This window comes from Podarcis bocagei, assembly GCF_964188305.1.
Source record: "Podarcis bocagei genome assembly, chromosome: 2".
NCBI classification, from domain to species: domain Eukaryota; kingdom Metazoa; phylum Chordata; class Lepidosauria; order Squamata; family Lacertidae; genus Podarcis; species Podarcis bocagei.
Genome location: NC_138126.1, coordinates 20,307,759 through 20,335,601, shown reverse-complemented (window position 1 = coordinate 20,335,601; position 27,843 = coordinate 20,307,759). Strand labels below are relative to the sequence as shown.

The 27,843-nt window shown below is 44.1% G+C and overlaps 2 protein-coding genes across 4 annotated transcripts in view; one reads left to right on the top strand and one right to left on the bottom strand.

The window, feature by feature from the left end:
- Nucleotides 1-206: 206 nt before the first annotated feature.
- The window catches only part of LOC308581104 (killer cell lectin-like receptor subfamily B member 1B allele A), a 61,769-nt gene continuing 34,132 nt past the window's right edge, over nucleotides 207-27,843 (top strand). The window contains exons 1-4 of the mRNA XM_081183576.1: nucleotides 207-442; nucleotides 3,661-3,759; nucleotides 5,504-5,620; nucleotides 8,068-8,225. Coding sequence (XP_081039702.1) covers nucleotides 238-442; nucleotides 3,661-3,759; nucleotides 5,504-5,620; nucleotides 8,068-8,225 — 579 coding nt within the window. The 5' untranslated portion in view covers nucleotides 207-237. The remainder of the gene's footprint in view (nucleotides 443-3,660; nucleotides 3,760-5,503; nucleotides 5,621-8,067; nucleotides 8,226-27,843) is intronic.
- On the bottom strand, nucleotides 18,214-25,301 carry LOC308581164 (early activation antigen CD69-like). 3 transcript variants are annotated; one of them, XM_081183682.1, is made up of 8 exons: nucleotides 25,135-25,301; nucleotides 24,393-24,525; nucleotides 23,654-23,793; nucleotides 22,369-22,412; nucleotides 21,297-21,365; nucleotides 20,568-20,749; nucleotides 19,770-19,873; nucleotides 18,214-18,598 (listed from the first exon to the last, which is right to left on the bottom strand). In XM_081183682.1, the coding sequence occupies exons 4-8, from the start codon at nucleotides 22,373-22,375 to the stop codon at nucleotides 18,475-18,477; spliced, it is 486 nt and encodes a 161-aa protein (XP_081039808.1). In that variant the 5' UTR covers nucleotides 22,376-22,412; nucleotides 23,654-23,793; nucleotides 24,393-24,525; nucleotides 25,135-25,301; the 3' UTR covers nucleotides 18,214-18,474. The 3 variants fall into 3 exon arrangements, with proteins under 3 accessions (XP_081039808.1, XP_081039807.1, XP_081039809.1); XM_081183681.1 differs by lacking the exon at nucleotides 23,654-23,793; XM_081183683.1 differs by lacking the exons at nucleotides 23,654-23,793; nucleotides 24,393-24,525 and having other exon boundaries at nucleotides 25,135-25,294.

The following is a 27,843-nucleotide window of genomic DNA, read 5'->3' as shown; positions in this document are numbered from 1 at the left end:
ATCCCCAATCCCCAAACCTAAAGGGGTCACAGGATGCCAGCAAGTGCAGTTTCTGGCAGAGAAGCAACTCTGTGCAGGCACCTGCAGAATTGGGTGGAGTCAGTGGCCAAGTACGCTGGTGCAGTTGTAATTTAAACAGAGATGCACTCACTGGAGTGCATTGGTCTCAACCAATTGATTCTTATGAGAAAAGGAAGTCTAAAAAAAAACTTTGACAGAGACCACTTGGACCCTGTGATGCTGAGCATGCTTGTTGCTGTCGCTTGGAGTCGAACATTCGCCTCTGCAGCTCCTGTTGCTGTAGCTCAGCTTCCTTCCTTCATTTCACGTTCAGCTTTCTCTGCATGTGTCATGGCTGGGGAAATAGCATATGCGGACCTAAACATTCGGGAAATGCCTTCCTGTTCAAGGATACCGATACCTCGTCCTGGCAGGAACTGCAGTAAGTGGCTCACTTATTCATGTATTTTCTTTTGTGCAGGGTAATTAATCTGCAGGGGAGTTACAGAATCTGAGATCCTCAGGTTCTGTTTCGTGGGTCTCTGCTAAATCCCTTTTTCCTTGCTGCCCAATGTAGTCGCCTGGATAGTCTTCAGACTGATGCATCCTTCTTTTATTCTAGAAAATTTAATTTAATTACAAAGGGTGGACATGCTAGAGGTTTACAATACATGAACAGTATGGAGAGACTAGAAAGGGGTTTGTTTTTTCCTCTGCATAATTCTATGAAGCCACCTAATAAAAATAATTGGAAGCAAGAGAGGCTAATGAAAGTATTATTTCCCTTCATGTATTTAGGAAAGGGCTCAGTGAGGGAATGCAAGCTTTGTCTGCAGAACGATCCAGTTCATTAAAATAATAATAATTATGATCCTCAATTTTACACATTTCAATACTTTTACAATCATTTTAACATTTTGAAACTCGACTTCCTTCTTTCTGCGGTTCCTTTATTATTATTATTATTATTATTATTATTATTATTATTATTATTATTTTCTGCATATCCCAAATTACCGTATTTTGCGCCCCATAGGACGCACCGGCCCATAGGACGCACCTAGGTTTTTTTTGGCGGGGGGGAAATAAAGAAAATTTGTTTTATTTTCCCCCCAGGTGCAGGGCTGGAAGAACCAGGTCGGGGAACAGTGGGAAGGTGCGCTCCGCCTCCCCGCTGTCCCCCGAGCTTGTGGGGCTGACGATGGGGAGAAGTGCGCTGAGCCCGGGACGGCAGGCAGCTCTGCGCAACTTCACGCTGGTCTCCCGAGGGTTGCGCAGAGCTTCCTGAAGCCTGGAGAGCGAGAGGGGTCGGTGCGCACCGACCCCTCTCGCTCTCCAGGCTTCAGCGAAAGCCTGCATTCGCCCCATAGGATGCACACACATTTCCCCTTCATTTTTGGAGGGGGAAAAGTGCGTCCTATAGGGCGAAAAATACGGTAACTTAACTTAATCATTTATTCATCTACTTTGAGTGCATACTTGTATAAAACTGCAGGTCATTAAAATAATCCTGCCAATGTTCTTATCTGTTTACAGTTTGTAAATATTTAATAAAGCATTTCCATTCTTTTTTCAAAAAAGTTTGTTATCTTGATTTCTTATATTTCCAGTAATTTTCCCCGTTTCTGCGTATCCCGTAAGTTTTTGTATACATTCTGCTTTCATCGAGACTTCTTCCTCTTTCCATTTTTGGGCAAATCACATTCTTGCCACTGTAGTCACATACATGAACAAATTTCTATACAGTTTGGGTAGTTCTGTCCCTATAATTCCCAAAAGAAAATCTTCTGCTTTTTTAAAAAAAATATTTTAAACATCTTTTTCAATTCATTATATATCATTTAACTCACTCTAGGTGGGGCTGCCCTTGAAGCTAACCCAGAAACTCCAGCGGGTGCAGAATGCCGCGGCGAGACTCCTTACAGGGTCCTTACCATAGGATCACATTCACCCAGTGCTATACCAGCTGCACTGGCTCCCGGTGGAGTACAGGATCAGGTTTAAGTGCTGGTATTAACCTTTAAAGCCCTATATGGCCTAGGACCCTCGTACCTACGGGACCGCCTCTCACGGTATGCCCTGCGGAGGACCTTACAGTCTGCAAACAATAACACCCTGGAGGTCCCAGGCCACAGAGAAGTTAGGCTGGCCTCGACCAGGGCCCAGGCCTTCTCGGCCATGGCCCCGGCCTGGTGGAACGCCCTGCCACAAGAGATCACTTTAGAGCTCCATGTCTGAGCGCTCCTTCTTTTGCCCTGGAGATTTCCCCTTGAAAACCTGCTCTTTAAAGCTGAATCGGTGCAAACAGCAACCCACAGAAAAACTGAATCGCTGCTTGTTGTGCTTCGGGTTTAAAGAGGGGTGTTTTTGTGAGGAAAGCAAGAAAAGAGCACTCAGACATGGAGCTTTAAAGTGTGAAAATGTGCCTGGAAAGCGGGGGGGGGGGAGGGGAGGTAAGTGTGGATAAGCCCACATACCTGTAAAAAAATTTTTTTGAGGACTCCTCCAGGCAGATATTTTACTGTGGATATATCCTGCAGCATGTTATTGACATAAGAATAGTGCCTCATTGGTGGAAGGCCACCAGATCCATTAGTCTCTGAGAGGCAGACAATTTTGTATAAACTGCCCTGCTGCCTTGTGGGAAGCTAAAGAATCTGATGAGACTGCAGGACTGTGGAGAGAGTATGGCAGTGATGGGAAACCAATTCATGAACCAAGAACTTATATATTGACCACTAATAATGAAACATGGGACACGGGTGGTTCTGTGGGTTAAACCACAGAGCCCCTTGGACTTGCTGATCAGAAGGTTGGTGGTTCGAACCCCTGCAACGGGGTGAGCTCCCGTTGCTCGGTCCCAGCTCCTGCCAACCTAGCAGTTCGAAAGCACGCAAAAATGCAGGTAGATAAATAGGTACCGCTCCAGCGGGAAGGTAAACGGCTTTTCCATGCACTGCTCTGGTTCGCCAGAAGCGGCTTAGTCATGCTGGTCACATGACCTTTACCTTTAATAATGAAACATATGTTGTAGGTATTTTCCCACATTTATTATGCTATTTTTGTGATATACAAACGACATGAGAAAACTTGGTATACTTATTTGCATAACATTATTCTTGTTTATAAAACCCAATAAGTAAAAAAAAAAATACTATGGGAGAATGTCATAGCTTTGATCCAGAGAAAATTAGGTTTTCATAATTCTGTACTAAGAATCTTAGGTTTGATCCATTATCTTCTATAATTTGTGTTCGTCTACTGCATTCAATGTTTTAGTTATGCACTGTATAAATAAGTAATAGATTTGATTTAAATTGATCTTCTATCTATATTAGCTGAATTGCTAGCCTTTTTTAAAAATAAACAAGCAAAAAACAAAAATGAAGGATCTCTTTTGGATCTCTTTTAGAACGGTACAAAAGCTTTTGTGAATTAAAACTGCCCTGTAGCTACTGAATCTTGTACTTCTCATGCATTGTGAATATCATATTTAAATAAAACACTTTGAGTATAAATCCCCCCAAACCCCAACTTAATATAGAACAAGGTTGTTTGTGCAGGCAGTAGATCCCATAATTCATAATGTCACACCAGCATCAGTTGCAATCTCTTTACACCAAACAGCATAGTTCTTTTATCAACTTTTAATCCTTACAGATGACCATAAGTATACACAGGGCCTTCGCGTTGCTCTTGGAACTGCCTGCGCTGTGATTCTCCTCCTCACTCTGGCTGTACTAACGCTGATAGTTTTGGGTGAGTAACTGAGTGCTTAATGTTGGTTTCTTCAAGAATATTTGCAATTCTGTGCAAGTCAACCCCCGTTGAATTTAGTAGCATTTGCTCCCAGGTGGGAATAGGATTGCAGCCTGAGAGTGTGAATACAAATAACGTTTTCTGGCACAGTCCAGTAAATGTTGGCCATCCTCGAGTCATCCTGGAAGGCTTCTGTTACTCTGCTTTTTGTCAAAGGCACTATAGCAGCTGGTGAATAGAAAATAGTGTGGACATATCAAACTTATTTATTTATTTAAGAAACGGATTTGTATTCCATTTGTCCAAAATGTTCGGGTTAATTTGCGAAAACCATACACGTAAAGATAGCATAACAATAAACCATATGAAAAAACGCACACAACAACAAACGAAGCAGCAAAGAAAACATGCACACGCACAAGCTGCGATCCTTTGCCTATTTACAAGGATCAGAAATAAAATCCACTGAATTCAGTTGGATAAAAACTACAGTTCCAGATCCAACTGTGACCGTAACCTGCCAGGCCAACATGCTAGGTGGCTTCTGTTACCACAGAAGAATATAAAAAAGTTTGCTGGATCATCTAGTCCAGCATCCTGTTCTCACTGTGGCTAACCAGATGCCTGCTGGAATATTTTATTATTCCTATGAATGCTCCTTAATGCCCTGCTTGTTTTGTCCCAACAGCAGGATTCCTCATCATTGGTTGACAGGTTTGTTGTTGTTGTTTAGTCGTTTAGTTGTGTCCAACTCTTCGTGACCCCATGGACCAGAGCACACCAGGCACTCCAAACATATGTATCTGTCAGGGAACTGCCAGCGGCTCAGGGGCGAGAGGGGGAAAACGGATGGATTACAGAGAGCCCCCAAAGATCGTGGGAAGCAGCACTTCCTCAGTGGAGGAAGGAAGCCACAGCTCTAGTGGGCAGGAGATGCAGGGCTCGGAGGATGCAAGGCAGTGCTAGGACACCTTGCCTGAGCGAAGCAGGGAGGAGGGAGGTCCCCCTTTACCCAAGCCTTCCTTGCGCAGTAGGCTTTCATGCAGAGAGGGGAGGCGTAGACTGGGGGTCAAGAGACTCCTCTGCTGGGGAAGATTTAAAGACCGCCCACTCTCAGATTCTGCTAGTGAATGAGCAAGACATGGAATAGAGGCGCTCTGCATTGTAAAGGTTTTTAGCACCAATAATAAAGCTCTAGAACAGACCAGTGAGGCATCTTGCCTGATTGCTCTCGAGCAACCACCCGATAGCCATAACAGTATCCTATGCCTTCATGAATTACATTTGGCTATGTAACAAAAACATAGCTGATTTTCTTAAGGAAATCAGCCCTGAGTGCTCACTGGAAGGACAGATCGTGAAGCTGAGGCTCCAATACTTTGGCCACCTCATGAGAAGAGAAGACTCCCTGGAAAAGACCCTAATGTTGGGAAAACTGGAGGGCACAAGGAGAAGAGGGCAACAGAGGATGAGGTGATCGGACAGTGTTCTCGAAGCTACCAGCATGAGTTTGACCAAACTGCAGGAGGCAGTTGAAGACAGGATTGCCTGGCGTGCTCTAGTCCACGGGGTCACGAAGAGTCAGACACGACTAAACGACTAAACAACAACAACAACATGCCTTCATGAATTACATTTGGCTATGTAACAAAACAAAATGGCTATCTTTCTTTTCCTGTGCAAGAAAAACAAACTGTATCCCAACAGTTACCCATAACAACGCAACACTATAAAATGTATTTAGTTTTGCAGCCTAAAGAAAGACCAGAGGACACCACCACCATCACCAGCGCCACTGACTCTGAATTTAACCTACAGCTGAAACGCTATATGTGCAGCTCTCCAAGCCAGAGCGGAACAGGTAACCTCAGCCACTCATGGATGACTCATGCTTTGTGTATGTGTACCAGAAACACTGTCTGGACCTCAGCCAGTTGCATCTTCCGAATGAGACTTACTATTAAAACACCATTTAAAAGCCTTACTTTTAAAACATGGCACAGAATTCAGATGTATTGACTTCCGCATCCTCCTAGAAGGGCTGCTCAAATTAATTCTCAGCCTAAGCGATTATGCTGTGGTTTGCAAATGTCTTTTCATATCTCTGTAACCCATTAACCCACAAACCCCAGGATAGCACCAATGGGATGTTCACATAGTGCTGCCTTCTGTGTAATGGCCAGTGTGCTTCTAGTTATGCCCTGGTCAGAAGGACTGCTAGGTTCACTGGCCTATGGCCAGTCCTTTCCCAGATGTGTGTTAGCAACTCTCCACAGTCGACAAATGTTTCACTTATGCACGTTCTAGGAGTCTTGTGAATTAGGATCTTTCAATGTTGGCAATAGTGTACCTTGGCAGATTTCCCTAGTAACTCTCACTCACACAGCTTTTAAATATGGGGATATTTATTAAGCGCGCACACAATGAAAACATACACATTTCAGCACTTCTGTGGGAATAGTTCAGCAATAATACGTAACCATTAACATCAGTGGGGGTAGCTCAGTCACAATATGTACTAAATAACCCTAAGCCTTATTAAACTAACACACAACATAAGGATAAGGAGTATGCAAAGAAAGTGTAAGATGTGATAGAGGGTGTAAAGTTCAGCACAACTCTAGCCTGCTCTCCCTCCCTGGGCTCACTAGGTGCAGCACCGGACATGGAAGACCAGAGGGTGGTTTCTTAAACAGTTACACACACACACACACACACACACACACACACACACACACTCAATGGTAGGAAGAGGAAGCAGGTGTGGAGGCCACTTAACTTTCCATTGGAAAGCAGGATGGGATGATTGCTTTGGCGGACGATACTGAAGAATTGGAACTGAGGAATGTTGAAACTGTTGCTGCAAGTTAAAACATGATATACCGTATTTTCCGCCCCATAGGACGCACCGCCCCATAGGATGCACCTAGGTTTTTTGGCGGGGGGGGGGGATAAAGAAAAAAAATTTATTTCCCCCCCAGGCACGGGGCTGGCACGGGGGAAGCCCGAGCTTTCCCTGACCCCAGCCCCCAGAACAGCCTGCTATCCGCAAGCCTAGGAAGCCGCACCGGTCTCCCCAGGCTTGCAGAGAGCTGCGTGAAGCCTTGGAGCGCAGGCAGCTCCGCACAACCCTTGGGAGCCCAGCGCGGCTTCACGCCGGGTTCCAGAGGGTTGCACGGAGCTGCGGGAAGCCCTGGAGCGCAGACAGCTCCGCGCAACCCTCAGGAGCCCGGCACCAAGTTGCACTGGTCTCCTGAGGGTTGCGCGGAGCTTCCTGAAGCCTGGAGAGCAAGAGGTGTCAGTGCGCACCAACTCCTCTCGCTCTCCAGGCTTCAGCGAAAGCCTGTATTCGCCCCATAGGACGTACACACATTTCCCCTTCATTTTTGGAGGGGGAAAATGTGTCCTATAGGGCGAAAAATACGGTATATAGAAAGGGAAATTCCTGGGTGCCCAGATCCAAGTTTGGGGCAAAGTAAAGTCTGGAAATAAAAGCTGTTAGACCTTGAAAATATGTCTTTCCAACTGCGTTCCAAAAAAGTCCTGTCTTCCCTCAGCATAGGAAAAGATCACGTTTAGTATGTTAGAAATACCGTATTTTTCGCTCTATAACATGCACCCGACCATAACACGCACGTAGCTTTTAGAGGAGGAAAATCCGTAGGCATGCCACCCGTAGGCATTCCCTCCATAACACGCACAGACATTTCCCCTTACTTTCTAGGAGGAAAAAAGTGAGTGTTATGGTGCAAAAAATACGGTAATTTACTTACAAACTCCTTAAGGAGTTCCTTTCCATATACCACTCAGAAAGGTTACACAGGCAGTAAAACTTAGTTTAGTTCAAAAGTGGGGAAAGTTCATAAATTATTGGTATAGGAGCACAAGATTGGCTTGTGAGTGTCATGCAGCCTGGCTAGAGCAACCAGCTTAGCCTCTTCACACGCTGAGTTCATCAGTAGTGGCATAGCTTAGGGAGGGCCAGAGGGGTGTTGGCCCCGGGTACATTTCCTCCTCATGCAGCCTTGCAGCATCACAAAGGCAGCGTGAAGTCAGGTTCCAACATAGTTTCCTCTCAGAAGAGGGGGAAATGCTTAACTGAGACCACTTGGGAGTCTACATATGTTACTGAAAACTCCTGGGAAGAAGGGAAGGACATTAATTTACTGAAATAAATGAAGCTCCCCTTTGCAATGAGACATTTTGCAATATGCAATAAATTCTCAGATTTTCCCAGGATGGGGGAAATAAAAGCATCCATTTGTGTACAGAAATATTCTGCCTCTTGGTTTCCCTCTCTACCACCAGAGGATGCCCCAAACTGCAAAATATGCCCCAAGGACTGGGAACTGCACAGGGACATCTGCTACTGGATCTCTCAAGGGCAAAAAACCTGGACCGAGAGCCAACATGACTGCAAAGGAAAGAACTCCACCCTGCTTGTGATTCAGGACCAGCAGGAGATGGTAAATATGCAACTTGTGAGAAAAGTCTAGCCAAAAGGGATCCAGTGAAGCAAAGCCCACAAGAGAGTGAGACTTCTGGGCAGGGATGTGGGACCTGTGGTCCTACAGTTGTTGGATTCCAGCTCCCATAAGTACTGACTATCCATCAGGATGGTTTATTCCTCAACAGCACATGTAACTTTGCTTAGTAACATTTGTATAGATCTTGTAAGTGTTCAGAGGGCTTTACATGCATGATCCAACTGTAATCCTTATAGCAACCTTTTTAAATGCTCAATATTATTATGTTCCATAGTGCAGTTGGAAGACTTGAGACTCAGACAGTAGCTTGCTTAAGGCCACCTAGTGTGTTCATGTTATGGCAGAGGTGAAATTCAAAACAGGGACTTCCTGGTTCACCCTCCAACGAGGTGTATAAAAAGTGGCAAAAAATGCACTTAAATTGCAATCAATCAATCAATCAATCAATCAATCCAGTCCCTTGAGCCTTGCTGTCAATCCTGCCTTGCCCTAAAAGCTGCATTAGCTAGCCACTGCTGAAATCAGTTACGCATCTCTACAATATTAATTACACATTAGTTAAAATGCATGCAGATTTGCGCAGACTGTCCTTATACACACATACAGAAGTAGGGGACCCCCTCCTTTACTCATCTAAAAGGATTTCCAGCTGGGTCAGTTGAAGATGGCTGAGGAGCTGGATTGTGGAGCAATGAAAAGCTCCATAGAAATGAAGCTGATGGAACTGAGCATGAGCTATTAATACAATGGTCAGAATGGCAACATCCAGTGCTATTTTTCTTGAAAACCTGGTGCCTTAACTCACGATGAAGACCTCCTTTGTTTTCTTATAATGGTAATGGTGCCCACCTGAGAGGTGCCAGAACTGAGTTCCAGCAAGTTCTGGTTGAAAGAAAAGCCCTGGCAACATCCTTGTCTGTTCCATTATAGGCAATTGTAAAGAATTTGACAAAGGAAACCCGCTATTGGTTGGGACTCACAACAGCCAAACTCTCTGAAGAGTGGTCCTGGGAATGGGTTGATGGATCCCCCTTCAAGGGAGAACTGTGAGTAGTTCCAGGTGTGCACAGAATAAATGTAATTTCTGTGAAAGGGGCACAGATCACTGGAGTTGTTTTTTTTTTAAAAAAAGAATTTTTATTGATTTATGTACATGTTAGCAACGAAGCATAGACCTTGTGATGTAAATAAAGCACAGAAATAAAAAGAAGAGGGAATCCTAAACTTTCTGTCAGAATGTCCCAACTTTGAAATCAATGCATACACAAAGGGTGAACTAGCAGTATAAATAAAAGAGATGTCTTTACTGATGCCAGGGTATAAGCTACATATTTCATCTGGTAACGTCTGTTGGTATTATTTTTAGTTATTAAATTTGTATACTGCCCTATAGCCACAGGTCTCAGGGTAGTTACAACTTAAAATCACAATATAAAAACACCAAATACTGGTACATTTTTATAAAAGCAGCCCAATAGCACCTCCTCTCTCCAATACATTTTAAAAGGGTATTAGATGTTAATCAGCCAAAGGCCTAGTTAAAGGGGAATGTTTTTTGCCTGACACTTAATATGTATAATAAAGGCGCCAGGCAAACCTCCCTAGGGAGAGCATTTTGCAGAGAAGGCCCTGTTCTCGTGTTGCCACCCTCCGAATCTCTCAAGGAGGAGACACACGAAGGAGGGCCTCAGAAGATGATCTCAGGGTCCAGGTAGGCTCATATGGAAAGAGGCGGTCCTTGAGGCATTGTGGTCCTGAGCCATTTAAGGCTTTATAGGTCAAAACCAGTGTTTTAAATTCAGCCCAGTCAGTGCAGTCAGACCAGGATTGGTGTAATATGCTCAAACCATCTTGCCTCGGTGAGCAACCTGGCTGCTGAATTCTGCACTAGATGAAGTTTCCAAACTGTCTTCAGAGGCAGCCCTACGTATAAACAAATATACAAACAAATATCTAACCTTGAGGTAAAATTTAACCATATTGCATGAAAAAGAGTCTGGTTTTGCAGTCACCCCCCCCCCCAATCAGAGCTGATGGGGAAATGTATACTTTTTGAGGAATAATAATAATAATAATAATAATAATAATAATAATAATAATAATAATAATAATAATTTATTATTTATACCCTGCCTATCTGGCTGAGTTCCCCAGGCGCTCTGGGCGTCTTATGGAGCGAATGCAGGCTGCGCAGCTATCCCAGAAGCCAGAACAGCAAGAGGAATTGCTGCTTTCACTGCGCAGTGATCCCTCTTGCTGTTCTGGCTTCTGAGATTCAGAATTTCCCCCCCCTTGTTTTCCTCCTCCAAAAACTAGGTGTGTCTTGTGGTCTGGTGCGTCTTATAGAGCGAAAAACATGGCAGTTGTTTATTGCCTTGACATCTGCTGGGAGGGTGTTCCACAGGGCAGGCGCCACTACAGAGAAGGCCCTCTGCCTGGTTCCCTGTAACTTCAGTTCTTGGACTGAGGGAACCGCCAGAAGACCCTCAGTGTCTGGGCTGAACGATGGGAGTGGAGACGCTCCTCCAGGTATACAGGACCGAGGCCGTTTAGGGCTTTAAAAGTCAGCACCAACACTTTGAATTGTGCTTGGAAACGTACTGGGAGCCAATGGAGATCTCTCAGGACCGGTGTTATGTGGTCCCGGCGGCCTCTCCTAGTCACCAGTCTAGCTGTCACATTAATTGCAGTTTCTGGGTCACCTTCAAAGGTAGCCCCACATAGAGGACATTGTAGTAGTCCAAGCTGGAGATAACTAGAGCATGCACCACTCTGGTGAGACAGTCTGCGGGCAGGTAGGGTCTTAGCCTGCATACCAGGTAGACCTGGTAGACAGCTGCCCTGGACACAGAATTGACCTGCGCCTCCATGGACAGCTGTGAGTCCAAAATGACTCCCAGGCTGGTCACCTGGTCCTTCAGGGGCACACTCTTGAGGAATCTGCCGTCCCAGTGATGCAGGTGGTTCCGATAGATTGCGAACCACCTGAAAGAGTCTCCTGCTGCTGTTTTCTGCAGATGCAATAGAGGCAGTGAAGAAGGCCCTCTTCACCGTCACCATTGCCACTTGGTAGGCTCGATGTTGAGCTCTAGCCTGTGTCCGGTCTGATTCAGAATGAGTTTTCCGCCACTGGCAGTCTAGCTGTCTCAACAATTGTTTCATCGCCCTCAGCTCTGGGGAAAACCACGGGGCTGTCCAGGCTCCATGCAGTCGGAGAGGGAGCTTCGGAGCCAGACAGTCAATAGCCCTGGTTAACTCCTTAATAGCTTACACTCTCCAGTAAAAACTTGGCAATAACAACTAGAAGTAAAAAATACAGTACAACTAAGCAATAAGCCAGCTTAAAAAGTGGAGCACAGAATTTAAAATGCAAATCATAACAGTATCAAGACATAAATTAGGGTTGCCATATTTCAATCAGTTAAAAACCAGGATACACCAGAAGCATTTTTCTTTACAAAAAGGCTGAAAAACTGTGATTTTTCAAAAATTTCCCTCTGGGTGTCAATTGAAAATTTGGACATAACGACCGCAAACAATTAAGCAATAGAAACAAACGGCACTAATTTGGCACTGCTGAGAGTGAAGAGACTGTGATTCCTGCAACGTTGGGGGTTGGATACTAGATTACCCTCGGGCGTCCCTTCCAACTCTTTAATTCTATGATTGTATAAAATGAATGGTTTTCAACAAAAGACAAAAACATAATGTTGGGTTTTGCTTAACTTCTAAAGGCCATATTCAAAAAACCAGCAAGCCTTAAAGTGTTTTAAACCATTTCCCCCCCCCCACACACATTTATAACCTGCCCTCCCCCAAGGTGGGGATTGCCAGGGAGTTCTTTTAGGAGCTTGGAGTGAAAGGAAAGGTTTTGATGTGGAAATGAAAACAATATCCTGATAACAACAAATCATTTACTTTACTGAATGACAGAGCCTTTTCTTTTCTTTTTGGAAAAGCAACAACAAATCATTTCCTTTATTTTTCAGGTTTACAGTATCGGACCCTGCTAAAGTAAACAGCTGTGGTATGATAAGGCGAAATGGCGTTATTTCTGATGCATGCAGTTCTTTATCTCATTGGATGTGCATGAAAGCAGCTTTCCAGATATAAGCACAAAATGGGGCCAAGTGTTGGAAGTAAGAAACAATCTCATTCTGAACAATGAGTTGGCCACTGACTTCTTGTGCAGCTTGCAAGATCGCCTACAGCCCAGAATAGTCTGCAGTTGCCAGGATGGTCCTTAATTGACTTACAGCAGGAAGCCAAAAGCCCTAGTAATAATTTGTGTATTATGGGTAATGTTTTATGCCTCAAATGGGCAACTGTCATTAAAATCCAAACCTTTGCTAGTGTATTGGACTAAAAGCAGCCAGTTTGTTAGTTCCCTTGAGTTCCCTTTCATTGATTTATATTAATATAATACTATTATAATGCAATAAGTGAAGAATCTGTAGCCAAAGGCAAAGGGGAATTTACCAGATATTAGGTAAAGCTAAAAGGTAAAGGACCCCTGGATGGTTAAGTTCAGTCAAAGGTGACTGTGGGGTGTGGCGCTCAACTTACTTTCAGGCCGAGGGAACCAGTGTTTGTCCACAGACAGTTTTCTGGGTCATGTGGCCAACATGACTAAACCTCTTCTGGAGCAACAGGGCACCGTGATGGAAACCAGAGTGTACTGAAATGCCGTTTACCTTCCCGTCGCAGCGGTACCTATTTATCTACTTGCACTGGTGTGCTTTCGAACTGCTAGGTTGGCAGGAGCGGGGGACTGAGCAACGGGAGCTCACCCCGTCGCGGGGATTCAAACCGCCGACCTTCTGATCGGCAAGTCCAAGGGGCTCAGTGGTTTAGACCACAGTGCCACCCACTCCTTACCACCCTTATCAGATTTTACTCTATGCCAGGACTGCATATTTTCTCCCAAAGCAAGTATCCTTATTTTACATTTCTGCCCCACGGTTTCAGATAATATGTGTAATGTCACTCCTTTTTAAAAATAAATAAATGAAACCACAAGAGAACAAGCTAAGAGTTCTGTTAAGACACCGTGTCTTTGCCTCACCACCATTTCGGGAAATGAAAAACTATTACATTTTCCATTGTAAAGATCATAGCAGAAATTCTGAGAAGTGGCCAAGTGTTCAGAGGCCACATTTCCTGTGTGGCTGTTCTCCTCCTCCTCCTTTTATCTGAGCATTGGTCAGGGAGTGCACCTTTTTATTCATAGCTGAAATTGGTTCTCAGTTTCAGAAAAGGTCTCATATTCTCATAGAATCATAGAATCATAGAGTTGGAAGAGACCACAAGGGCCATCGAGTCCAACCCCCTGCCAAGCAGGAAACACCATCAGAGCACTCCTGACATATGGTTGTCAAGCCTCTGCTTAAAGACCTCCAAAGTAGGAGACTCCACCACACTCCTTGGCAGCAAATTCCACTGTCGAACAGCTCTCACTGTCAGGAAGTTCCTCCTAACGTTTAGGTGGAATCTTCTTTCCTGTAGTTTGGATCCATTGCTCCGTGTCCGCTTCTCTGGAGCAGCAGAAAACAACCTTTCTCCCTCCTCTATGTGACATCCTTTTATATATTTGAACATGGCTATCATATCACCCCTTAACCTCCTCTTCTCCAGGCTAAACATGCCCAGCTCCCTTAGCCGTTCCTCATAAGGCATCGTTTCCAGGCCTTTGACCATTTTGGTTGCCCTCCTCTGGACACGTTCCAGTTTGTCAGTGTCCTTCTTGAATTGTGGTGCCCAGAACTGGACACAGTACTCCAGGTGTGGTCTGACCAGAGCAGAATACAGTGGCATTATTACTTCCCTTGATCTAGATGCTATACTCCTATTGATGCAGCCCAGAATTGCATTGGCTTTTTTAGCTGCCGCGTCACACTGTTGGCTCATGTCAAGTTTGTGGTCAACCAAGACTCCTAGATCCTTTTCACATGTACTGCTCTCAAGCCAGGTGTCACCCATCTTGTATTTGTGCCTCTCATTTTTTTTGCCCAAGTGCAATACTTTACATTTCTCCCTGTTAAAATTCATTTTGTTTGTTTTTGCCCAGTTCTCTAATCTGTCAAGGTCGTTTTGAAGTGTGATCCTGTCCTCTGGGGTGTTAGCCACCCCTCCCAGTTTGGTGTCATCTGCAAATTTGATCAGGATGCCCTTGAGTCCATCATCCAAGTCGTTGATAAAAATGTTAAATAAGACCGGGCCCAAGACAGAACCCTGTGGCACCCCACTAGTCACTCTTCTCCAGGATGAAGAGGAACCATTGATGAGCACCCTTTGGGTTCGGTCAGTCAGCCAGTTACAAATCCACTGAGTGGTAGCAGAGTCAAGACCGCATTTTACCAGCTTCTTTACAAGAATATCATGGGGCACCTTGTCAAATGCCTTACTGAAATCAAGGTAGGCTATATCCACTGAGTTCCCTTCATCTACCAGGCTTGTAATTCTGTCAAAAAATGAGATTCTGTCAGTCTTTTGCCAGTTAAGGGGTTGTTTCACCTGTTGAGGAATCAACCATAAAAGTATCTTTCCAAATAGAGGATGAGAAGGCTTTGTGGTGTATAGATTTCAACCAATCATAGATCAAAGAAGACAAACCCTTCTGTTGCAAGTGCAAGGTAAATATTTCTATGAGGAATTAAAAAGTGGATTAAATCAAGAACTTTATTTCCTTCAAATATGTCCACGTTTCTGCCCATCCAGTGGCCAGACATAACTGCTTTGAGAACCACATGGTACAAAAGGGAGTAGGAGTATAATTTAAATAGAAGGATTGCCATATCTATCAGGGCACAAAGCTGTGGGTTTTTCACTGCCAATCACAAGGCCAAATCCCAGCATTTCCATTTTCTGAGAGGCTGGAGAGTGATTTGGCAGCTGTCTATTCGTGCGTCTTCAATAGGGGCGGACTGTGTCGTGTGATCAAACCAATCTATCTCAGCCCTGTTTGCCATCATCTTCCACCCATAGGAAGTTTCCTGGTTCAAGATCTAGGTTCCTGAAGAGGGAGGCCAGACTGAAGACTTGGTTCTGTGGCAGGAATGGGATTTCTGGACCTTGGAGAGAGTGCCATCCTAAGAACGGGTTATGCTGTTGGTCATTAGGCAACATAGCAAGCAGAAATCAAAACTGTGAAGGCTGGGTTGGCTCCACAGTTCTGCCTGTAGCACTTGCAGAAACAGATGCAGGCAGAAGCTGGAGATCTATTCTAGATCCTATATATATATATATATATATATATATATATATATATATATATGAAAGCAAATATATATATATATATATATATATGCTTTCGTAGATTTTCACGGGTACAGGAATGCAGGTTTTGGTGTCTTCAGGTGTCTTCCCGTGTAAAACTCTTACACGGGAAGACACCCGAAGACACCAAAACCTGCATATATATATATATATATATATATATATATATATATATATATATGCAGGTTTTGGTGTCTTCGGGTGTCTTCCCGTGTAAGAGTTGGGGTGTCTAGGCGACGTTTCGACGAGGTCTCACTCGTCATCTTCAAGCACCAGCCTGAAGATGACGAGTGAGACCTCGTCGAAACGTCGCCTAGACACCCCAACTCTTACACGGGAAGACACCCGAAGACACCAAAACCTGCATTCCTGTACCCGTGAAAATCTACGAAAGCATATATATATATATATATATATATATATATATATATATATATATATATAGTGTGTGTGTGTGTGTGTGTGTGTATTTTACATGAAATTCCCAAAAAACCAAAAGCACACAAAAAATATGTTTTCTCATCTTATTCAGTGTTTTGGACTTCCATCAACCACATCTGAAGATTTTTCAATCCTTATCACTTATGAAATCCTTATCTGCATTTCAATAATTTTACTATTACTTTTAATAGTCCTTCACTCATAATTCTCTTCATACTTTTCTCTGCAATATTTCACATAGTCCTCCTTACAAAACTTCTTGCAATCCTACTCGCGTAATCTGTTGATTACAATTGCTTTTCAGATAGTTCACATATTGACTCCAGCCCTCTGAGAATCTCTGATCCCGCAGGTTTCCAATCCTTCCTGTCATCTTGTCTAATTCTGCATAGTCCAGTAATTTCGTCTGCCATTTCTATTTCGTTGGCAATTGTTCTTGTTTCCATTTCTATGCCAATAGTACTCTTGCTCCCTCTGCTATTGCAACCTGCAGAGAAGCAGCAGGGTGGAGAGACGATGATGGAAGGGAGAAGGGAAGCAGGCAGAGAGACACACAAGCAGAACAGAAAGCAGAACAGAAAGGCTAGCCTGCTCCTTCCTTCTCACCACGACCCCTGTTTTTTTTAGTGTGTACCCCCAGTGTGGTGTAGTGGTTAAGTGGTGTAATGGTTCAGAGCGGTAGACTCATAATCTGGGGAACCGGATTCGTGTCTCCGCTCCTCCACATGCAGCTGCTGGGTGACCTTGGGCTAGTCACAATTCTCGGAAGTCTCTCAGCCTCACTCACCTCACAGGGTTTTGTTGTAGGGGAGGAAGGGAAAGGAGAATGTTAGCCACTTTGAGACTCCTTCGGGTAGTGATAAAGCGGGATATCAAATCCAAACTACTACTACTACTACTACTCCTCCTCCTCCTCCTCCTCCTCCTCCTCCTCCTCCTCCTCCTCTTCTTCTTCTTCTTCCCATCAGCACACTAGCCACTGCATTCTGCACCAGCTGAAGCTTCTACACCAGGCCCAAAGGCAAACCTCCCATAGAGCACATTTCTGTGATCTAGTCTTGAAATTACCAATGTGTGGACTACAATGGCCATGCAATCCCAATTCTGATATGGCTACAGCCAGTGTATCAGACAAAGCTGGTAAAAGGCACTCACAACAACAGAGGTTGCTTGAGCCTCTCATGGCAAAGATGCACCCAGGAGTAATGTAAAGGTAAAGGGACCCCTGACCATTAGGTCCAGTCATGACTGACTCTGGAGTGCTCATCTCGCTTTATTGGCCGAGGGAGCCGACGTACAGCTTCCAGGTCATGTGGCCAGCATGACTAAGCCGCTTCTGGCGAACCAGAGCAGTGCACGGAAATGCCATTTACCTTCCCGCTGGAGCGGTACTTATTTATCTACTTGCACTTTGATGTGCTTTTGAACTGCTAGGTTGACAGGAGGAGGGACCGAGCAACGGGAGCTCACCCCGTCACGGGGATTCGAACTGCCGACCTTCTGACTGGCAAGTCCTAGGCTCTGTGGTTTAACCCACAGCGCCACCCACGTCCCTTGCACCCAGGAGTACCCACAAGTTATTTACAGGCAACAACCATTTCCTGCATGTTCAAAGCACACATGCATCGCTGTAGACCCAGAAGTGAAGGAAAAGGGGTGGGCGGGGGTTGGGGCATAGCGGGGAGGGGTGGGCTTACATGTGCTCCACCATTGCGTGTGATGACCCAGAATGCAACCCCCACCAAAACGGGGGTTGCCATCTGTCACGGCTGCTTTAGTTGAGATTACCGCATTGTAGGGGGTTGAACCCTTGGAAGTACCTTCCAACTCTTTGATTCCCAGGGCTTCTGCAGCCTCTCCCGATACAGAACTTAGGGAGCTACATGTCATTAGAGTGCTGATGGCACCATATTCCAGAACTCCCAATGGCTTCATATTAAGTAGAACTGGAGGCAGAAAGTGCCCTACAGAACCCAATAGCACAAATAGCACAAATGCCAGGGGTTCAAAGAGCACTATCTCAATGCTACTCTCTGGACTAGACCACACATAGGAATGGAACCACTTGTTCCCAGGGGTCCGTCTGTTTGCACATACGTGTCCATGGTATGTCTAAACCCACATATGTGTATAGACTTGACGTACACTCTCGAGAGGAATGGAGCCTTTTGCATGGGGCCAGGATATGCGTCCATTTAAAATGTGTGCATGCCTTTAACACTTTTGCCTAATCAAGAATTTGTCATACGAGGAAGTTGTAAGGATTTGGTTTATTACATGGAAATGCACACTTGATTTTCTTCTTTCACCTCCAACAAAAGACCCAAGACAACAGCAGGATTAAGCCAAGCTGGCCATTCTCTGTTTCAAAGAGAGGAAAAGCTGCACTTGATGAAGACTTGGAAAATTTAGTTGGTCCAAAAATGCAGAGACCAGATTACTGGCTGGAGTTCTCATTTGGATCTCCTATGTTGCCTGTTCACCCCAGTGGATCTTGGGTTAGGATAGTGCCCTAACTTTTGCTCCTTGTATAAGTATCAGGCTGGCTACAGATCCAGTTTCTTGCTACCTGACAATCTGACACGGCAATGTCAGTGCTCAGAAATGCACACTCTCCGTCTTCTTTCAGCTCCAACCTGCATCAAAAGAACCACGAAAACAGGATCAAGCCAAGGGGGCTATTCTCTGTTTCACAGAAAGAGGAAAGTGCCCAAAATGACGTATGTCAGAGAACAGATGTATTGTACTTCTGTCTGTGCTCATAGGAACCTTAAGACTGACTACAGTGGTCCCTCTTTAGTGATAAGAGGTAGGGCCTCCTTGGTGCTGGCACCAGCAGTTAGGGAATTCTCTCCCAGTTGTCTATTATACAATTTTTAAAATATTTTTTTTCAATATCCATCTAGAAATGGGAAAGTATGTCAACAAGGTCCTTCATCTTCCCATTTTAAATGGACATATGTGTAAAATCACAGATATTCCTCACTTGGGAGCCAGTGTGGTGTAGTGGTTAAGAGCGGTGGACTTGTAATCTGGTGAACCAGGTTCGCTTCCCTGCTCCTCCACATGCAGCTGCTGGGTGACCTTGGGCCAGTCACACTTCTCTGAAGTCTCTCAGCCTCACTCACCTCACAGAGTGTTTGTTGTGAGGGGGGAAGGGAAAGGAGAATGTTAGCCGTTTTGAGAATCCTTCGGGTAGTGATAAAGCGGGATATCAAATCCAAACTCTTCTTCTACTTAATCTTGCCTACTTTTTAATAAACATGTAAGCATGCTGTTTTGTCCTGATTACAGTGTTGCTGTGGTTCTACTTGTAACAGGTTTCTAGTGCTAATACATTTTTATTTTGTGTATGTAAGCTTCTGCAATGAGCTGGTGAAAGTTGTGCTAGAACTCATTACAAATAATAAAAAAGATATTTTGCTAACTCTCTGTGTTTACTTCATATCTACACAACATACTTCTCTTCTCTGCATAGTCAGGGCTAGTTTGGTCTTTCCAAGGCAGGAAACATGAACTCTTCCTTTTTCATTCACTTCATTCATTATTATTATTCATTCACTATTCCATTGGTTGTTCCACAAGAGTCCCCCACACCCACCCATCACAATTTTGATCCCAACCCTCCCTAACCACATCCCTTTGTGGTACATTAGTTTGAGAACTGGGTTAACATCTAATAGTATCTAAGAAATATTATATCCATGTCCAAATGTAGAAGAATGGCAGATCTGTTTCTAGGCAATTGTCAGGGTGCTTGTTGGTTTCCATCCCAGAGTCCAGACACTGAAGAGAACAAGGACTCACATGTTCTTGAATTCTCGCCCATTTCCCCATTTCCAGGTTTGTCCAGAGTCCTTGCTCAGGCCAATCCAGTGACCAGTGTCCCTGATGTAGCGCAGAATGAATGCCTTAAAGCCACACAAAATTCAGATTTAGAACTGCTGTCTTCAAAGAAATCCCTTCTTATCTCTCTGTGTTGGTGTGAGTCTATGATTCTGTAGTGGAACTGATCTTAGCTGGCTGCCTATACAGCAGCAGCATGGGGTGGGTGATGCGGTGGCCGCACTCTGTATTTTCCAGGATGAGAATGGTACCTCTGGTTATGAACTTAATTTGTTCCAGAGTCCATTCTTAACCTGAGGCACCACTTTAGCTAATGGGGCCTCCCGCTGCTGCTGTGCCACCGGTGCGCGATTTCTGATCTCATCCTGAGGTAAAGTTCTTAACCTGACTTCTGGGTTAGTGGAGTCTGTAACCTGAGGTGTTTGTAACCTGAGGTACCACTGTACATGGATTCTGTATTACCATCAGCCCTGCTCACTGTAATACTTGTTTAAACATTTATCTACAATGACGTACATCATAGGTGACCCAACGACATCCTAGTCTTTCGTCACCTTTCCAAAATCCTGCATATCAATATATTTGAAAACATGGCAAAGAAAATGGTTCCCTAGCGGCTGAGATGGAGAATTTGCTCATGTCCCAAGTTATGACGATTCAAGATGAATCAAGAGTTGACTTTGTGTTTCTGTCAGGGCTGTATAGCAGTAATTCTCTCACAGACTTAATAGCCTCTCAAATGTCATTGGTTGGACGTACCTTTTCTTGCTCACTGTCAATCACAGCCAGGACGGAATTATGTGAATCACAAAATATCTGACTGGAAGCCCAGTCTCCTTTTTCCTCTGAGAAAAAGTAGCATTTTCCCTCATAGTTGATCCACAAAGCTGGACAGGCTCGAACAGATGACACCTCACGACGTGACTGATTAGTATTCTTTGCTGCAAATGTAAGAGAAAGAAAACTCTCCTCTGAACTTGCCTACATCATCATCATCATCATCATCATCATTATTATTATTATTATTATTAGTTTAAGATTACCAGTGCTAAAATATGAGTAGATAGGATCATAAAATGATGAATATTTGTGCAGAATTCCACCCCCCCCCTTACATTCACACCTGGCCCAAGACATTTTGCCACCTGAGGCGAACTACAAAATGGTGTGTCCCTTCCTGACAGGGAAGAAGGGGTGAGTGAAGATATACATCAGGAACAAGCAGGGAGGGAAATCAAATCAACCTCACCTGATGGTTGAAGTGGGAATCAAAGGCCCCTTGTGATGGGGAAAGGGATCTGAATCATGCCAGGAGACCCCAGAGGACAGCCCTTGCCATTTCTTCCCTAGGGTAGCTGAGTAGGGGTTGCTGTGGCATCTCCACTTGGCAGACCTAGCACTGGCACTCACCAGCAGCAGGGGGCAATGGCCAGCGGGCAGAGGCCTAGAACAAAGCACTAAAGAATAACAATAATTCAGAAAACTCACCTGCCCACCAAACTAGGGCAAATAGGATGCTTATGATTACAAGTATGATAATAGTTCTTTGTTGATTCTCTGAAAGGAAATAAAACAGACAAATGAGGAGGGCCATGCTAATGCCTAAAATGGGGCAAGGAGAATATATAATTTATTTTATCTCAGTGGCATTTTGCAGTTCTGGTCATAGGAACAAAATGAACAAATTTGGGGAGGGGGGAAACTACCAATCGGTAAGAAAACGAGGGAAACTGCAAATGCACAGAAGTACGCTTGATTTAACCTAACAGCATGGCCGGCCCTACTGTTAGGCAGCCAGTTTTGGATATCATGAGAGAGGGTGCAAATTATTCATCACTGAATGTATTATAGTTGCTGTTATTTTGGCTGCTCTGCCTCGGGCACCAAATATGTTTCCATCTGATACCCCCCCCCCCTTTATAACACTACGTAAGCCAGGGTTTTATTTTTTTGCTTTTGAAATGTTAAACAGTTCTGTGATATCTTCTGGTTTCTTAGCTCTCTCCCCATCTTGTGGAGAAAAATCACAGATGATTGGGCATAAAAGCATGCATATTCATGCTGTGCCCCCCCCCCGCCCCAGTGCTGGAATGTGACAGCTCTGGTAAATCAAAAGTGGCTTCTTGCTGGTCTTCCCCACTCAAATGTTCTCCTGCCCGGACCTCTTTTGAAGACGGACAGAGCAGCAGTGTAATCAACCTGCTCCTCTATCATGTGCTATTTTTTAAAAAAAAAACTTGATATAGATATACAGTGGTACCTCGGGTTAAGAACTTAATTCGTTCTGGAGGTCTTAACCTGAAACTGTTCTTAACCTGAAGCACCACTTTAGCTAATGGGGCCTTCTGCTGCTGCCGCGCCACCAGAACACGATTTCTGTTCTCATCCTGAAGCAAAGTTCTTAACCTGAAGCACTATTTCTGGGTTAGCGGAGTCTGTAACCTGAAGCATATGTAACCCAAGGTACCACTGTAATATCCTCCAATATTCAATAGTATATTGAGGTCTCCTATTCAGTAGTATTTGTGTCTCACAACGTCGTAAGGCCTTTCATACTCACCTTGCATTGCAGGTCCTTCATGCGCTCTTGCTTCGGGATGATTCCTTAAACCAGGGGTCTGCAACCTTTAAGACAAAAAGAGCCACTTGGACCTGTTTCTGAAGAAAAAAAACCTGGGAGCTGCAAAACCATTGTGACATTTAAAGCATGCGCGCCGCTGCCCTCCGATCTGACAGCGGCCGGGAAGGTGACATCGGGACGGTGCGTGAGTAACGCACGTACCACCCCCATGCGACGTCACAGCCAGTACAGCGCCTGCCACAGTGGGGAGTGTCGGGGCGCACAATGCGCCTCCTCCCCTCGCTAGTATCCGCCCCGGAGCCGCGGCAAAGGTGTAAAAGAGCCACATGTGGCTCCAGAGCCGCGGGTTGCAGACCCCTGCCTTAAACAAAAAAACATGCTTGATTGGATTGTGGATCTTTCTAATCTATCCGCATTGCTCTTATTATTCCTTGCACTCCTTTGCTGTTTGGTGGTCCCACTGGATCTCCTTTGAGCTAGCCGCCGTGAAACATCTCTTTCCTGGATGCTTGCAGCTAGTTCTCAGACTCCATCACAAGTAAATGCGGAGATGTGACCCACTTTGCATTCACTCAAACTGAACTGTACTTGCCATTTTATTGCCCAGTTTCACCCATCTTAAATTGCTCTGCTGTTGGGTACCTTTGGAAGCGCTTTATACAGTGGTACCTCAGGTTAAGAACTTAATTCATTACGGAGGTCTGTTCTTAACCTGAAACTGTTCTTAACTTGAGACACCACTTTAGCTTATGGGGCCTTCCGCTGCCACCGTGCCACCACCGCACAATTTCTATTCTCATCCTGAAGCAAAGTTCTTAACCTGAGGTACTATTTCTGGGTTAGCAGCATCTGTAACCTGAAGCATCTGTAACCTGAGGTACCACTGTATTCTGCTTGGGGGTTGTTGTCGTTTTTTAAAACAATAAACAATCCTTTGCTGTTGTCTTCCCCTTTGCCCTCTTACCTGACTCAACAGTCATTACTGAATAAATCCAGTACAAATAATCTCTTGGGGGACCCCACTGCATATTTCTCCCAGTTTTGCTCAGCCTGGACCCTGAAGTCCAGCACCAAGGACCTTCTGGCGGTTCCCTCAGTGCAAGAAGTGAAGTTACAAGGAAGCAGGCAGAGGGTCTTCTCGGTAGTGGCACCCGCCCTGTGGAACGCCCTCCCATCAGATAAGGAGATAAACAGCTCTCTGACATTCAGAAGGCATCTGAAGGCAGCCTTGTATAGGGAAGGTTTTTAATGTTTGATGTTTTACCGTGTTTGTATATCCTGTTGGAATCCATCCAGAGTCGCTGGGACAACCCAGTCAGATGGTCAGGGTACTAATAAAATTATGATGATGATGATTACTTTTATACTTTGTTCTTCAAATAGTAAATTGGAGGAAACCTGCTCCTGCATGAGTTCAAATGTGGGGGTATTTTTGGTAAGGGATTTTGCAAAAGTATATATATATATATATATATAGAGAGAGAGAGAGAGAGAGAGAGAGAGAGTAATGTTTAATGGATCAGCTTTATCTACATGTTTGTTAAGAAGGATTCAGAAAGACTGTTTTAGTTTTTTGAAACTATGTTTCGTTTTCCTCTTCCTGGTTTGTTAATTTGCTTAGTAATTCTAGGTTTCGTAATGCTTTCCACAAATCTGTGTGAGATACACATTAAGTGCATGGGCTTGTGATGTCATGGTTCTCCCCCAAACATAGCATTATAAATTTGGTGTGTGTGTGTGTTATGCTGTATGCCAGACCCCTCTAATCCCTGGATCCTGCAAGTGTTAAAAGCTAACCAAGCCTTCTAATTCCTGGAATAGCCAAGATAGCTTCCTGGTGAGGCAATGGGGTATTAAGGGGCTTGTGCTAGATGGAAAATGAATTTTGCCACCTCCCTTAACTGACAAAACCAGAGCTGAGGACAGAAAGTTGCAGTGATGTGAGTCAGAGGAAAAGCAGCAAGCTGGAGAGAGAATTGGAACAACATTTTATTTGTTTTTACCTTCTCTGGCGTGCGGCATTTCTCTGTGGCTGACCATTGTCCATTTCTTCCTTCAAGATGGCAGGACTTGCACTCTCCTGTCCAAGGTCAGGAGAGTCGGAACTGGGTGTGGCAGCCGGGCCCCAGCTGAGCTCTGATATGACGGTAGTTGGATCTTTGGTTACTATCTGGTTACTATTCAGGCTCCTTTGCTGAAAAACGTGGCTCAGCCATGGCCTTCTTCTATTTGATGTGCCCACATTCCTTCAATGTTCTTTAACAGTCTTCCCACAGTTTTTGAAACAGGCCCCCCGCCCCCTTCTTTGACTTTTCTCCCTTCCATCCCATAATTCCACTGTTCACTACCCCTTCTCTGCAAACCACCATAAGAACAATTTCATAATCATGTAATGAAGTGACAATGCAACAGCAAATATCTTCCTATACATATATAAATGTAAGGTTTTCGTCATTTCAGGCCCTGCAGCGCTGTATCACAATCCTGGATTTGGAGGAAGTCAGACTATAGCCCCCATTGGAGGATTTCTAGTGCCTCACCACGATCCTGGAGTTGCATTAAGTCAGGGAGGGGAGCAAGAGGGAAGGCAAGCTAAACAACAGCAGTTGCTGTAAATATGCTATACTGTACTTCAAACCAGCAAAGCAGTTCCACAGGGACATTAAGTAGACACTGTAGCAACACCAAATTACATTACTCTCATTCACACAATCCCACTCTTTCCCTGATTGTCTTTCTACTTACCAGTTTAGAAGCTATTCGGCTCCAGCAGCAAACTTCAGAATTGCAGAAAGTGTATGTGGAAGCTGGAAGGAAGCTGCCACCCGTTGTTTTGCTGTCCTGGGTGCTGTCAGAGTGCTCTCCTCGATATTTGTTGTCTGAGTCACCCTTCTCAGTTGTGGAAGAGAAAATGAGCAGCTGTAGAAACAGTGATAGGGAAAGACAAGCTATGTTTGCTTGAGGAAAGTGGCAATGCAGGGTGTGGTCAAATTCCGATATGAGCTTGCTTTCACTTAACATGTTGGACTTTCTGGAACAGATGTCAAAGTCAGGTCATATGGTGCCTTTTACAGCTGCTCAAGATCTTGGCAGCAGATCAAATTCACGGTTATAGGGCATCGAAGCCATCCTTCAGAATTTGTGCTTGCAATGCAGCTTTCCTGCCAAGCCTTCTGTACAAATGCACTTATTAGGGGAAACTGCAAAAATGCAAATACTAGTGAAAAGAGCATACAAGAATGCATTATATAAGGGGCTTAAGACAGCTAAAAAATGTATATTTTAGGCAAAATTGCACAGAAAGATGTGTTTATTCAGACAGATTAACAGTAAAATGCTGGTGAATTTTCAAAAGGACTTTAAAAAAAATACTAACGGATGTGTAAATGTGGAGAACTGAATTTAAGAGTGAGAAACAAAAAATGACAGATTAGCCCAACTGTTGTGTGGGGTCCCTATCTGCAATTTCATATCTAGTGTGGGCTCCCTAAAAATAAGTTGTGAACATAGTTGATGGTCCATCAACTTTCACAGCACCTTCTCAATCTGTGCACTGGTTGCCTGTCTTGCTCCAAGCACTGATATTTTCCCACTGTTTTATTCCATTTCACTTTATGGAAGACAATCTTACTCGGCTATGAGTGATTGCCAAAGAAGAAGAAGAAGACCATTTTCTAACAAGGTTCTCAACAATTTGCCCAGAAGTTGAACTTGCTTTATCAAGGCATAGCATTGACAACAATGCTTGGTGTCATTAAAAATTGTTTAGCCCTACATTGATCAACTTGCAAAGGCCAAACTTACAAAGTATCACCATTTAACAACTACTGTATGGTGTGTGTTCATGTGTGCTGAACAAGCCTCTTCCTTGGTAAAGATTTTTTTTTTTCATTTCAGCAAGCATTTTAAGTGAGTTCCCCTAATTTTATGGTTAATTTTAACTATTTCCAGTCAGTTATAATGAGTCATAACCTTGCTGAATACTGCTTAGAAGGTGCATTGGTAAGTGGTTTATAAATGACTGAAATAAGAATAAATCATAAAGTATTTTCGTTCTTAGAAAGAAGTCAATCGGTCAATCATTTTATTTCTATGCTGCCTTTCCAAAGTTAACACCTGGAGGAAGAACGGTGGAAACCACCTGACTAAGAGCCCTCCAGGGATAGCGCAAAGGAAGAGGATTTGGATTGGGGCTCCTGGTGGTGGACAACTGGACACATCCCATAGAAGGAGAAGACCTGGGAGGTAGTAAAGATTGGCAGCTTGGAGGATGAGAAAAAGGAGGAAACAAGCTGGTGTCTCAGCACAGAGCAAAGGCAGGTGTCAGACTTAGCAGCAGTGTTTCTGCTGAAAGCCTGGCAGCACCTCCCACTCCCAAGGCTCGGTGTTTGCTCCACATAACAGAGCACCACAAATCCAACTCAATGGTGTAACATTGGAAAATGTTGGTCACTTCTCCTACCTAGGCAGTTATCTTTCCACAAGGGCCAACATTGATGCCGAAATCCAGCATCGCATGAGCTCTGCGAGTGCAGCTTTCTCCCGACTGAAGTGCGGAGTGTTTGAGGACTGGGACATTCGCAGGGAAACCAAAATGCTTGTTTACAAAGCTACTGTACTACGAACTTTACTGTATACTTGTGAAACACAGACCACTTATAAACGCCATCTCCAACTCCTCGAAAGATTCCATCAATGGTGTCTCTGAAAAATTTTACACATCACTTGGGAAGACAGGCGAACTAATATCAGTGTACTGGAAGAAGCAAAGATCACCAGTGTCGAAGCAATGATTCTTCAACATCAACTTCGTTGGACTGGTCATGTTGTGTGGATGCCTGATGATCTTCTTCCAAAGCAACTACTCTATTCTGAACTTTAAAATGGAAAGCGTAATGCTGGTGGTCAACAAAAGAGGTTTAAAGAGTGTCTCAAGGCAAATCTAAAAAAAAGTAGAATAAACACTGACAACTGGGAAACACTGGCTTGTGAGCACTCCAGTTGGAGAACAGCCTTTACCAAAGATGTCATGGGCTTTGAAGACACTCGAACTCAGGACGCAAGGGAGAAATGTGCTAGGAGTAAGGCACGCTTGGCAAATCCACACCGTGATCAACTCCCATCCGGAAACCAATTTCCCCACTGTGGAAGGACGTGTGGATCCAGAATTGGCCCTCGCAATCACTTATGGACTCATTGTTAAAACTGTGTTTATGGAAGACAATCTTATTCTTCTACGAGTGATCGCCAAAGAAGATGTATGTATGTATGTATGTATTTATGTATGTATATATGTATAAATAAATAAATAAAATAATTACTAACCAGACATGAACTTTTACCATGTAAATTTCTTTTTAAGTGCATGTTAAACTGGTTGATTTTATCCACATTTCGGCAATTTATCTCTGCTGATTTCAGTTTCTTTTCTTATTGCTTCTTTTTTCTTATTGC

Excerpts from the sequence above, each read along its gene's own strand:
- LOC308581164 (XM_081183681.1), bottom strand. The coding sequence starts at position 24,436 with ATGGACAATGGTCAGCCACAGAGAAATGCCGCACGCCAGAGAAG. Across the intron at positions 22,413-24,392 it reads AATGCCGCACGCCAGAGAAG|GAATCATCCCGAAGCAAGAG; the intron begins GTAAAAACAAAT and ends CCCTGGTTTAAG. Across the intron at positions 18,599-19,769 it reads GGGCGAGAATTCAAGAACAT|GTTGGAGCTGAAAGAAGACG; the intron begins GTGAGTCCTTGT and ends CTTTTGATGCAG.